Source organism: Syngnathoides biaculeatus, chromosome 14 (assembly GCF_019802595.1).
Source record: "Syngnathoides biaculeatus isolate LvHL_M chromosome 14, ASM1980259v1, whole genome shotgun sequence".
Taxonomy (NCBI): Eukaryota; Metazoa; Chordata; class Actinopteri; order Syngnathiformes; family Syngnathidae; genus Syngnathoides; species Syngnathoides biaculeatus.
The window spans coordinates 7947164-7961364 of NC_084653.1; the positions used below are offsets into that span (position 1 = coordinate 7947164).

Below are 14201 nucleotides of genomic sequence, written 5' to 3' on the forward strand. Positions count from 1 at the left end.
CCAACTCACCACCAGTTGGTCATCAGTTGACAGTGCTGCCCCTCTCGTCACTCGAGTGTCCAAGACATATGGCCAAAAGTCCGATGACATGACCACAAAGTCACTCATCAAACTGCAACATAGGGTGTCCTGGTGTCAAATGCACGTGTGGACACCCTTATGCTTGAACATGTTGTTCGTTATGGACAATTCGTGTTGAGTACAGAAGTCCAATAATAGAACACCTCTCGGGTTCTGATCAGAGAGGCTTTACTCAGACTCACACCTTTCTAGGTCTCACTGTCATTACCCACATGAGCATTGATGTCCCCCAGCAGAACGATGGAGTCTCCAGCGGGAGCGCACTCCAGCACCCCACCTAAGGACTCCAAAAAGGGTAGGAACTCTGAACTGCTGTTTGGTGCATAGGCACACAAACAGTAAAGACACGTCCCACGTTACCCTTTCAGGCTGTACTAACCCACTAACCCCATGGGTCCAGGCCCGGTCACCAGATGGTTGCGATCGAGCACCTCCTCCAAGCCTGGCTCAAGAGGGGGGCCTTGGTGACCTGCAAACAGGCAAGGGAAAGCTTGATCAATTTTTGTTTTTCATCATAGGAGTCTAATAGCCTTGCTTTGTCTGGTCTCGCACCTCGGACCTGTGTCATGGGTGCCCCTGTCAGGGGCACGAAGCCCCTGACAACTTACAATGAAGAAAATAAGTATATGAACACCCTGCTATATTGCAAGTTCTTCCACTTAGTAATCATGGAGGGATCTGAAATTTTCATCGTAGTAAAGGAATATAAGAGTTTGAGCTTAAAGTAGTTCATTAGATGTTGCTGCATCCTGTGTATGAAAGTGTGAGACTGTAAATTGCTGAGTGTGTGACTGGTGAAACGAAACAGGGTATGTGGTGCAAGAATGGAATGTTTTAGAACAGACGGTGCTCAATGCAAGGAGGATGCGGACACGGGAGGAGTCGGAGGCAGTTGGTGGAAAAACTACTGTCAGGAAACCACCACCAGGAGGAGCCAGCACGCGATTCTGCAGGGGAGGAGTCGGGCCAACATCCGGCGGACCAAAGGAGACCAATGAGAGAGCGCCAAGGATACCTGCAGGAGACTCAGAACCAATAGTGAATCAGTAGATTGTACTTTAAAATTGTTCTGGGAAACTCGGATGTAGAGTACGTCGGCTGAGGGAACAGAGACGTACAGGGTTGTAATGAGAGGGACCCGAGACCCAGGTGTGTGTTGAAGGAATAAATCCACTCGTGTGTGAAAATGCCAGCTTCCTGATACCTTTCTATTGCAGAACGAGCGCGCATATTTGTCACGGACGAGACTCGGGGGTGGGCCCAAATGCACGACTCAGATGAGAGGTAAGCAGTGCGGAATAAGCCTTTATTCGTTCCAATGTTGGTTACCAGGGAGTCAGTCCAAACAAGCAGCAAGATCAGTAACGGCAGGCTTACGGGGTAAGTCGGGAGACAGGTGATGGTCGGTACACGGGAGGTAGACGTCAGGAGTACGGTAGTGCGGGAAAGAGGCATGAGAGGCAACGATCTAGCAGAGTCTCTGTCGTCCCCCAGGTCCTATATGTACTGGGTCTAATCGGAGGTCATGAGGCGCAGGTGTGACCCTTCCGATTAGACGGCCACGCCCAGCCCTGGCTGGAATCCAGGATCATGACAGTACCCCCCCCCCTCAACGGCCGGCTCTGGACGGCCCAGGCGCATCAGGGTGAGCCGCGTGAAAGTCCCTGATGAGGGAGCGGTCCACGACGAAGCGGGAGGGGATCCAAGAGCGCTCCTCCGGGCCATATCCCTCCCAGTCCACTAGGTACTGGACCCCCCTCCCTCTGCGGCGGGAAGACAGCAACCGGCGCACGGTGTACACCAACCCACCGTCGACCATGCGGGGGGGCGGGGGGGACTTGAGCGGAGGAGCCAGCGACGACGTGCGATTCGGGTGAAGTCTGCTGACGTGGAACGTAGGGTGCACCCTCATCGACCTGGGCAGTTTCAACGAGACGGCGACCGGGTTAATAACCTTGGAAACAGGGAACGGGCCAACGAACCTGGGAGCAAGTTTGCGGGATTCCGTCCGCAGCGCAAGATCTTTGGTGGAGAGCCACACTCGCTGTCCCACTCTGAGCTCTGGTGCGGCCCTCCTCTTGCGGTCTGCTGCGGCCTTGTAGGCGCTGCTCATGCGCAGCAGTGTCCTCCGAGCTGCTTCCCAGGTCCGTTTGCAGCGTCGCACCACGGCCAGGGCCGACGGAACTGTGGATTCTGTGACCAGTGGAGGAAACAGGGACGGAGGATACCCATGCACGACATGGAGTGGAGCCATACCTGTTGAAGCGCAGGGTAGGGAATTGTGGGCATACTCCACCCACTTGATGTGCTGGCTCCACATGCTCTGGTCCCTGGATACCAGACATCGAAGACCGGTCTCTAATTCCTGGTTAATCCTCTCAGTCTGGCCATTAGACTCTGGGTGATGACCCGATGTCCGACTTGCTGAAGCGCCGATGAGGTTGCAGAACTCCTTCCAGAAACGGGCGCTGAATTGCGGACCCCTGTCCGAAACGATGTCCTGGGGTAGACCGTGGTAACGGACGACCTCGTCTAATACCAACTGGGCTGTCTGCTTGGCCGACGGGATCTTCGGGAGCGGCACGAAGTGGACCATCTTGGAGAAACGGTCCACTATGGACAGCACCACTGTGTTCCCTTGTGAAGGCGGCAGGCCGGTAACGAAGTCCATCGCGATGTGTGACCACGGACGAAAGGGGATGGACAGGGGTTGCAACTCACCAATGGGCCGTAGGCGGGAAGTTTTATTGGCAGCACACACCGGGCAGGCGTTGACGAACTCCCTTACATCCTTGCTGAGGTTAGGCTACCAGAACCTTTGTTCGACCACTGACCGTGTCTTCGCCATACCCGGGTGGCAGACCGTCTTGTTGGTATGGGCCCAGTTGATGACGTCTCCCCGCAGAGATGGGATGACGAAAAGACGGCCCGACGGACAATCCACGGGTGGCGGTGTCTCTTCCAGGGCCTCCTTCACCCGCGACTCGATCGACCAGGTGAACCCGGACACGAAGCACCCCGCTGGCAGGATAGTAGCGACGTCTGAATCAGTGCGCCCTCCCTCGTGGATCCGCGAGAGTGCATCCGGCTTGCCGTTTTTGGAGCCTGGGCGGTAAAACACCTTAAAGTGGAAGCGGGTGAAAAATAGAGCCCACCTGCCCTGACGGGCGTTCAACCTCTTCGCGGACTTCAGGTATTCAAGGTTCTTATGGTCCGTGAAGACAACGAACGGTACTTGCGAGCCCTCCAGCCAGTGCCGCCACTCCTCCAACGCACTCTTGACCGCCAGCAGTTCCTTATCTCCCACGTCGTAGTTCCTCTCTGCCGGGGTCAACTTTCTAGACAGGAACGCGCACGGGTGAATCCTTCCATCCCTGGGACTCCTCTGCGACAAGACTGCTCCGATTCCTGAATTCGATGCATCCACCTCCACCACAAACTGGTTATCGGGGTCCGGAATAATGAGAACGGGCACAGTAGTGAAACTTGCCTTGAGCCTGCCGAAGGCCTCCTGGCAGGTCCCGGACCAGTCGAAGGTGGTATTTGGCGAAGTGAGCCAATGCAGAGGAGCGGCCACGGAACTGAAGTTCCTTATGAATTTCCTATATAAATTGGCAAATCCCAAGAACCTCTGCACGTCCCTCCTGTTGGTGGGGGTAGGCCACCGCAGCACCGCGTCGACCTTCCCGGGATCCATACGTATCTCTCCCTCAGCCAGGACGAAGCCCAGGAAGGACACGGATGCCTGATGGAACTCACACTTATCCATATTCACGTATAATTGGTGCTGCTGCAGACGCCGGAGCACCTCTCGGACTTGTTGAATGTGAGAGGCTAGGTCTGCTGAAAAGATGAGAATGTCATCCAGGTAAACAAAGACAGATCTGTTCAGGAACTCCCGGAGCACGTCGTTAATGAAGTTCTGAAAAACGGCCGGAGCGTTTGTCAGTCCAAAGGGCATCACAAGATACTCATAGTGCCCTGTGGGGGTGTTGAACGCCGTCTTCCACTCATCCCCTTCCCGAATCCGCACCAGATGGTAAGCGCTGCGCAAGTCGAGCTTGGTGAAGATCCGGGCTCCCTGGAGGAGTTCGAATGCTGTAGAGATAAGCGGCAAAGGGTACCTGTTCTTGACTGTGATGTCGTTCAGTCCTCGGTAGTCGATGCAGGGTCGCAGCGTGGAGTCCTTCTTCTTGACAAAAAAAACCCCGCACCGGCTGGTGAAGATGAGGGGGGAATGAGTCCGGCTGCCAGCGAGTCCTCGATGTAGTCCCTCATGGCTTGATGCTCTGGTCCTGTTAAAGAGAACAGTTTCCCTCTGGTAGGAAAGGTGCCTGGCAGGAGTTCAATCGCGCAGTCGTATGACCGATGTGGCGGTAGAGACTTTGCCTTAGATTCAGAGAAGACCTCCCGTAGGTCATGATAGCAGGAGGGCACTGCGGTCAGGTCCAGGGCGGTACCAGGTTCTGTTAGCCGAACCGGCGCGACTTGAATACCCCTGTCTCTCCGGACAGCGAAACAACGACTGAGACAGTCCTCACCCCAAGTCTTGATCTGACCCGTGGTCCAATCTATGTGCGGATTATGTTGTTTGAGCCACGGACTGCCTAAGATGATGTCGCTACTACGTGCGTCGAAGACATGAAAGCTAATTCGCTCCGAGTGAGCGTCCGGAAAGCTCATACGTAGCGTCTGAGTACGATGTGTAACCCGACAAAGGAACTTGCCGTTGACGGCATAGGCGTGACGAAACCGTTGCGTGGGAAAGGTTGCCGCCCCCAGCTCCTCGACCACGCGGGGATTTATCAGGTTTGCTTCCGACCCAGAATCTATGAAAGCCGTCACAGAGCATGAACGGGAGTCCGTTCCCAAGGTGAGGTGAAGAAGGGACCTCCCTGACCCCGTCGCGGTGTACCGCACACTCACCGGAGTAGCGATCCTGATGTCAGAATGCCCTGGTCGAGTCGGGCAACGGGCGATCAAGTGTCCCAAACGCCCACAGTAAAAACAGCGTCCCTCTCGTCGCCGACGTAAGCGCTCCTCCGCTGAGCTGCCAAGCCCCTCCACTTGCATGGCTTCCGGTGAAGCTGACAACCTGGGTGGCCGGGAAGCGGAAACAACCGGACTGCGACTCTCCCTCTCCTCCTCCCTCAGGCCCTCCATCTGTCTCTGCACGGTGAGGCGCTGGTCCACCTTGAGGGCCAATGCGATGAGGGAGTTGAGCGAAGGCGGAAGATCCAATTTTGTCTCTGGTGTGTTTGGATAGCTCTTTGATCTTGACCATGTTACAAGTTTGAGTCTTACTGATTGTATGGGGTGGAGATGTGACTTTATGCAGCTAACGACCTGTCACACGTGCATCTGATTCAGGATAATACGTAGAGTGGAGGTGGACTTTTCAAGGCGGACTAACAGTTCTTTGAGGGTCAGAATTCTAGCTGATAAGACAGGTGTTCAAATACTTATTTGCAGCTGTATCACACAAATAAATCGTTAAAAAAATCATACATTGTGATTTCTGGATTTTTGTTTTTAAGTTATCTCTCTCACAGTGGACATGCACCTACGATGAAAATTTCAGACCCCTCCATGATCTCTCAGTGGGAGAAATTGCAATATAACGGGGTGTTCAAATACTTATTTTCTTCACTGTAGCTCCTGGGATCATTGTACACACAAACCCCTCCACCATGATAAAGTGACAGCTTCTAGGAGGGGCACATTTGAAATATTGAAATATACTAAATATTGGGAAATTGTGGACGCTGCGCCAAAGTGGAAAGAACCATCCAGACTGTTATGGATGCAAAGTCCAGCTCACCTCTCCACATGGCTTGGGTTCAGTCCACTTAGGAGGGGCTGGACTCTTTTCCACTCTGGAGCTGCCCATTTTGAGAAGCACTGAGCAGGTGTGGGTATTGCTATTCCCTCCCACCTTGACGCCTATCCATTGGGTTTCAAGATGATAGGGGACAAAGGGTTTGATTCATTTGTGAAAAAGAAATACTTTTGTTTGTCATTTTATTATTGTAACCATTGTTTAAGAAGGACAGGATGTGACTTCTTTCTTCTTCTTTCTAAAATGGATACATAGACTGAGTTGGTAAAACAATTAAGAGGGTGATGCCAACAGGAGTCATTAGATCTGGCTCATGCTCTGTTGGTGGTCATGCATGAAAAAGTAAATACTGATACCATCCAAGAGACAATGGAGACAGTCAAAAGTCTTGGATGTGTGCATGTCAGAGGGCAAACCTCCAGCCTGCAGCAGTACCTGTTTTTGTGTGAATGTAAAGAAGCTGTGAATACAGAAAGGATGCAGAGGATGTGACCAAATCTACAGCAGCCCTACTACAAGTAGTTAGTGAATTACTCAGGAAGACCAAACCTTTTAGTGATAATGGAAGCTACCGCAGATTATGAACTTTTTCTGGATTGCTGCCCACTCCACCTGGAGAGGAACCATTTGAACCCTGGTTAGGTCAAGCATGGCTCATGGTGGAACAGTGTGAAGGCTCTCCAAAAGAGAAAAGGCGTAGTTTAATGGAGAGTTTGAGAGCCCAGAAGACTGCTTAGAACCACTTGAGCTTGCTATTATCAGGATTGAATCAGGAGAGGAGTTATATTTTGCCTTTCGTTTGTTACACCAACAGACAGCGGAGAAGCTCTCTGACTTCCTCAGGCGTCTAGAACAGTCGTTGAATAAAGTGGTTCAGAGAGGCGCTATTCCTGTTGCGTGTGTTGACAAAGTAAGGTTAGAGCAGCTGTTGCGTGGCGCTATTTGTTCGGACATGATGCTACTTAATCTTTGTCTTAGAGAGCGCAAAGAAAACCCACCCACGTTCCTCCAGCTGTTAAAGGAGATACGCACCGAGGAAGAATATGAATCCTCAAGACGAAAGATGGGAGGTGTTGTACAAAGTGCATACGTGCAACAGGAAATGGATGAAAAACAGTCAGAAATTCAACAGTTAAAGTCTGAGATAAAGGAATTGAAGTCCTTGGTAGCTGCTGTGGTGTCTACCCCCACGACAGATGCTTCGCACAGTACTGTGAAAATTCCCCCGAGTGCAGAATCTCATGACAGCAGTTCTGAGCGAGAAATAGCTGCTTTGAGGAAAGAGTTAAAACGCGTGCAACAGAAATTGGCCCATAAAGTGGCGGAACCGCAAGCTGTGGTGTCAGCCGTTAAGATGTCAAAGTCAGTCAAAAATTACCCTCAAAAACCCAGACAAGACTGAAACGAATCCATTTCTTACAGATGTGGTCATTCTGCTGCAAAGTGTCCAAATGGCAAGAACCCGTCTAAAGGGATCAAAAGACTGAGTCATGCCCTGAAGCAGACAAAGAGCAATCAACCATCAGGGGATGCCTCATCAAGTGAAGTTAACTGCTCAAGCAAAAAGAGTGCAGTTGATGTGCCCGAGACTACAGGCATTCCTGATGGGCTGCTTGGACAGCCTAGTCTGGTGCCATTAAAAGTAAATGGGCAACCATGTACGGCCTTAATGGATAGTGGGTCGCAAGTGACAATAATATTTGAGCCCTGGCACAAAGAGTATTTATCTGATATTCCAATTCATCCCGTATCTGGTCTATCCACCTGCGGATTAAGTGAAGCAGAGGTTAGTTACCCTTACCGTGGGTATGTGGTGGTTGACCTTGAATATCCCGCTGAGGTACTGGGAGATAGTAAAACAGTCACTGTCTTAGCTCTCATATGTCCCACTCCCAGACTCGACGGTAAGACATCCTTTATTGTGGGCACAAATGCTAGCCATGTCCGACGGTTGTTGAACCAGTTTGGGGACAAAGCAGAGGTCAGGAAGGCACTTGGTCTGAGAGTTAATTGGAAAGAAGATAAGATTAGGCTGAAAATATTGATTCCCCAGTTGAAGAAGAAGCTGGTCGTCAGATGGATGGGACCAGGTCCTTTGCTCTTGCCAGTGGAGGGTGCCACACGGGTAGTGTGCAAAGTAGATTTAAAACATCCATTTGAGCAAGAAATGTTGATGATTGAGTCCTCAACAGCAGTCACCTTACCAACTGATGTGTTTGTTCATCCAATGGCTGTGCCCAGTGGGGCATTGGAAGTCAACAGTTTCCGAGTACTGGTCAAAAATGAATCCGCTAGGGAGGTTTCCCTGCCGGTGGGAACAGTGATTGGAAGCATCTTTCATGTTGATTCAGTTGCTACCATCCCACCCAAAGAGGCGACTTTCCCTGCCTTTGATGCCAATATGATCAAATTCCCCAATATCTGCACAATGGAAGAACCGATTACGGCAGAAACTAGCTGAAAAGTCTCATGTCTTCTCCTCAAAAGAGTGGGATTGGCAAAGGGGATGGAGCAGAGGATTCGTCTGTCAGATGTTAGGCCTTTCAGGCAACGGGCACGTTGGATGCCTCCCTCAGACATTGAAGATGTAAGAAAGCATCTACAAGAACTGGTACAAGCAGGCATAATGAAAGAGTCACGTAGCCCATATGCTTCCCCCATAGTCATTGCCAGAAAGAAGAACAGGGCTGTGAGGATGTGCATAGACTACCGATTATTGAACTGCCGAACAATACTTGATCAGTATACAACCCCGTGCATTGATGATGCTCTGAATGCTTTGAGTGGGAGTCAGTGGTTCTTTGTGCTTAATCTGCATTCAGGTTACTATCAGATTGCTATGCACGAAGAGGACAAGAAGAAAACAGTATTTATTTGCCCCTTGGGATTCTTCCAATTTGAGAAGATGCCACAAGGCATTACAGGTGCTCCAATCACCTTTCAGAGATGAATGGAAAAGGCTGTTGGAGACATGAACCTTCTGCAAGTGCTAGTGGACCTTGACAACCTCATTGTGTTCGGGAAAACCCTTGAAGAACACGAAGAAAGGCTGCTCAAAGTTCTAGATCGTCTTGGAGAGGTTGGACTCAAACTTTCAATAGACAAATGTCAGATCTGTTTCCCGAGAGTCAGGTACCTGGGGCACATAGTATCAGCAGATGGTGTCACCCCAGACCCAGACAAAATAGAAGCTGTCAACAGATGGCCAATGCCAACAAATTTGAAAACGCTGCAGTCATTTTTAGGTTTTTGTGGTTATTACAGAAGGTTCATCCAGAACTATTCAGCAATAGTAAGGCCATTGACACAGCTTACCAAGGGCTATGCTCCCACTTCGAAGAAGAAGAAGCAAAGCCAAGATATCAATAAAGTCTATCTGAAAGAGTCTGAGCCATACGTAGAAAGATGGGACAAGTCCAGCACCAATGCATTCCACGAGATCTAATATTGCCTGACTCATGCGCCTGTGTTGGTTTTTCCCAATCCACAAAAGTCATACATCCTGCATGTTGATGGAAACTTGAAGGGGCTCGGGGCGGTACTGTACCAAGAACACCCTGAAGGTATGCGCCCAGTTGCTTTTGCAAGCAGAAAGTTAAGTGCAGCTGAAAGAAACTATCCTATACATCAGTTGGAGTTTTTGTCCCTCAAGTTGGCTGTGGTGGACAAATTCCATGATTATTTGTATGGACCCAGATTCACGGTGCATACAGATAACAACCCTTTTACGTATGTGTTTTCGACGGCCAAACTCAATGCGGTGGGGCATCGGTGGCTCTCTGCCCTGTCCACGTATGAATTTGACATACAGTACAGACCAGGTCGACACAACATCGACGCTGACCTGTTGTCTCGACAATCGACTGTTGAGGATGAAGGCTGGGTGACCATAACACAGTCTGGGGTCAAGACGACCTGTCAGCGGGTCTGCATTTCAAAATCTGCCTATACCACACCGGTATATGTCACTCAATTAGGTTCTTCTTCACAGTGCATTCCAGACATGTATGTGCACCCGACACATGTTGAGTTCAAGTCACTCGAACAGATGTCCAAGCCATCTGTGATTGAACTTCTGTGCTCACCATGGAATGTCCATAACGAACACAATGTTCAAGCATCAAGGGTCCACACATGTACTTGGCACCAAGGACACCATTTGATGATCCACTTTGTAGTCATGCCACTGGATTTACAGTTGCTGGCCAAGCGCAATGCAGCTTTGGTACTTGTTGAGGCAAAAACCCAGGCATGGGAGGAGTTCTGTAAGGTCATGGAGAACGACTACCTGATGGATTTTGGTCCACTATCGGCGTCTCAGGAGGGGGAACCAGTGCAGTATCTCCACTGTATATTCTGGAGATGGAGCGCTATGGGCCGCAACTTGAGACATTGTGAGTCGGTGGGGAGAACACTTTCTAGATTTCCTCAATTCCACCGACATGCCTTCCTATGAGGAAGCAGAGTCTGGGGTCTTTGAGGTGGGCTCTCCTATCTCTGGGGTTGAGGTCAATGAGGTGGTGAAAAAGCTCCTCGGTGGGTGGATGAGATTTGAAGTTCCTAAAGGCACGCTGGCACACATTGGTAAAGTACAACTTTTTGGTGAGTTTGTTTATTCATTTTTATTCATTTACACCATGAAACTTTAGTGGAATTAAGTGGTGTGCGTGTATACATTCGTATGCATATTTTTTGTCAGCTGTCAAACGTTTTCCTCCTCCTCCATCCCCCACAATGCCTTTTGCTTATCACTCACCCTTCTCTCTGCATAGTCGCACAACGCCAAAAGTAAATTAACATATTTTTCATTATTCTTTATGTTATTTACGTTGAATGGTTATTCTTTAAACGGATTGGGCTATCTTCATGTAAAATGCACTTCTATGTGCGAGAAATTCACGTTACGAAACGACTTCCTCGACGGATTAATTTCGTACGTTGAGAGGGGGAAAATATGCAGCGTCGTCCTTTAAATTACGTCATCGTTTTTCCGGAAGTGCTACTGTCCCCAGCCCCGCCCCACGGCTGCTTCTTCCTCCTTGGCTGATAGACTGACATCAACAGCCCCAAATAATAATCATCCCTTCCCCTTGCTCGTTCCTCGCTGCGTGAGGCTGCGGCTCCTTTTCATGGCGTGCCGCCACCGCTAAAGCATATGGACAGTCCACAAGAGCAGCCCGTCATCTACACTATGGAGAACAAACCCATTGTGACATGTGAGTGACTGGCGCTCTCTGACAGCTTAGCATTAGCTTGTTAGTTTCATGCTGCAAGAATGGTCGCCCCTTCGGTGTCCGCTTTCGTCTCGTTCATTCCTTTCTGGCGGTTCTATTGCTGTCGGGCTCGAACAACGACGCCGCATGTGTTATGTCTGGCCGGCTAACGAAACGGCTAGTTAGCAACACAGGTGAGCGGGCCTACTACTATCGTGGACGTCACCTTGTTCTCACACATTTACTTCTCGGATTTACTTTGGATGTTGTTTAGGTTTGTGTTGGCATGGAAACAAGGGTTTTGTTGTTTTAATGCGGAATTTTTATACTTGAAGCATGTCCTGAAAGCGGTTGGGTTGCTTCTGTGTCGCCTGTCAGCTTCCTGCTGCACTACGCATGCGCTGTCATCTCTGTCTCCAGATGTTTCCAACAGGTACATCAGAATTAAAATAAATAAATAAATAAAGGAATAAAAGCAAATCTATTTCAGTACCAATACATTAAACACTTGGCAAAATACTTTTAAGAAGGCACGTTTTTTTCAGAATTTCTACATTAATAATCTGTTTCATTATTTCTTAATTCTTATGTATTAATGTAGTTTCTCTACGTGGTGAATTTCATGAATTTATGTGCTGTATTCTTAAAATTTCGAGATTTAAGAAAAACTTGAAATATTTCACTGAGCATGTGGAGTGCATCTTTGTAATATATGTTTTACTGTATGAATTGAATTAAGAGTTTGTCTTTTTTTTTTTTAACTTACCCTCATGAGGGCTGTGGGCGTGCTAGATCCTATGCCAGCTAATTTGTCGTCAGCCAATAGATACTTTTCAATGACGACCACGTGTTTGTTTGTTTGTTTGTTTGTTTTGGACGGCAAGATCGTGTTTACATATCATGGCTAAGAAGGGATAAATGCATACTGCAATGTTTTGGCCACAGTTATCGTTTGATCTTTGATCTTGAAAGTCCTTTGACAAACGAAAACTGTAACCAGAAGTAATTGAGGCACTTGTGCTGGCGTGAGGAATAATGAAAGAATTAAAGAAGCCACGTGTAAAACTCGAGAGCATTGTGTCGACGTCACCGGGAGAGGTTGAGGGGGGGCAACATAAATATCACCCACGTTAAAAAGTACAGTTGGACTCAGGTCTATGCTATTCAATAACACGACAGCAAGATCATAACATGGTGTCAGAGTGACAGAAGTATAACTACAGACTCACGGGAAAAAAAAAACGAATTTAGACGACGAGGACGCATTCAGTGTTCCAACTCATCCAATTTACCAGATGAGTGCGGAGATTCAAGAAATACGCCGAAATCATGTTCACGGGACCGCTTAAAAATAGAGCTGAAGAGGAAAAGTGCAGTTTCCTCCTGCTGTGGATCGGCGAAAAAGGATGGGATTTCAGTAATACGTGGACACCGACCGGGAACGAAGCTAAATTGATTAAAACGTATTCCAAAAAATTCTCTGCTTACCTCACTTCGAAAGCAAACCCCATATTTGCTAGATAGAAGTTTCACGAGAAGACGAAAGGTAACTGTGAGTCAATTGAGCACTTTGTGACAGAACTCAAGCTGTTGCTTAAAGACTACAACTACAACAATGAGATGGTCAGAGACCGCATACTTTTTGCTAGTGTGCGCGAAAAGTTTTGTAGCCAGTGGCCGGGGCGCAAGCTCGAAAAAAGTGATCGACATAGCCCGCTCTCACGAGTTAGCAAAAGTACAGCTAAAGGCTATGGCTAGCGACAGCCACAAAGTTCACTTTATCCACCGCAAACCTGGAAAGGAGTCTTACTGCGAGTGTGAGGAGGCATATTGACAGCCCAAAGACCTCCGTAAAGATATGTAACAAGTGTGGAGGATACCACAGTAAATTAGCTGAATGCCCAGCAAAAGATAAACAATACCTGAAGTGTCAGACCCATTTTTCTGTCTGTTCCTACAACCATAAGCAACACAATGAAATACCATGATGGAAAGGCCGTAAGACGCTTATAAGCAAGCCAATATTCACAAAAAGATCACGAAAACACGTGAGTTGTATTGTAGTTTTGTTGTCCAGTGGGTGTGGTAAACAAAAGTCATGTGACTCATGACGTCACGTGAAAAGTATCTATCGCAGGGCACTTACAGTATAAGCAAAGTACAGCAAATTTGTATAGCCCATTTCATACACAATGTAGCTCAATGTGCTTTACATGATTAAAGACATTTGAAAACAAAGAGTGTTCTATTGAAAGGATCGGTGCTGGTCGGCGATCAGGAGACAAAGACGACACTCAACAAAAAAATCAACGTTCCCAAATGCTATTTAGCCTAAATAACTGGCATTTTATTTTGACCAAATGCAAGTTCTCAAAATACAGTTGACATTGCGTGAAATCATCATATGAGCCTCTTACCTATGACGAGAAGGTGGAGAGCCAACACCCAGGCAGAGCTCCGCTCATCAACCAGCTGGGCGTTCGTACGCAACCCGCAGCAGACTCTACCTGTTTGTACTCTGCATCTCTCTGTTATACTTTTCAGTTGCGTCCGAGAGGAAGGGCGGGTGGCCTACCCGTCCGCCCTGGCGCCGCAACGTTTGTTTCCTGATTTACTATTGACACTTAAGAGTGTCCTTCAGGCTCTGAAAAACATCTTACGCAGCCATAACTGTCAAGACATCCCACAACAATGATGTTCTTTGGTATGCAAACAAGATAGTGAAACGGTCAAAATGTCTTGACCAAAAAACAAGTTAGTGAAAAACAACTTATATAACCATGGTTGCACAATACATTCGGGTATTCAACGATTATGGGAAGAATCACTAATTAACACTCCTTTCAAAGAGTTAAAACTTTTAAAACTGCATGAAAACAATAAAAAATACAAAATATTAAAAAAAGAATAAAAACCGCATAAAGTGCATGTAATATGATTGAAAAGGGTATATATTCTAAAAAGCATGAGGGAAAAAAAGAAGAGTTTTCAACCTGGATTTAAAAACATTCACACTTGGGGCTGCTGTGACTTTTGTTGGCAACTTATTCCGTTTGTGTGCAGCATAA

At 48.1% G+C, this 14201-nt stretch overlaps 1 protein-coding gene across 3 annotated transcripts in view; it reads left to right on the forward strand.

Moving 5' to 3' along the window:
* The first annotated feature begins 10901 nt into the window (after positions 1-10901).
* trappc10 (trafficking protein particle complex subunit 10) overlaps positions 10902-14201 on the forward strand; it is a 47264-nt gene continuing 43964 nt past the window's right edge. The window contains exons 1-2 of one of the 3 annotated variants that reach the window (XM_061842462.1): positions 10905-11136; positions 11469-11566. In XM_061842462.1, the coding sequence (XP_061698446.1) occupies positions 11530-11566 (37 nt within the window). In that variant the 5' untranslated portion in view covers positions 10905-11136; positions 11469-11529. Of the gene's footprint in view, positions 11137-11468; positions 11567-14201 lie in introns of all 3 variants that reach the window. The other 2 variants (XM_061842461.1, XM_061842460.1) reach the window with 2 other exon arrangements.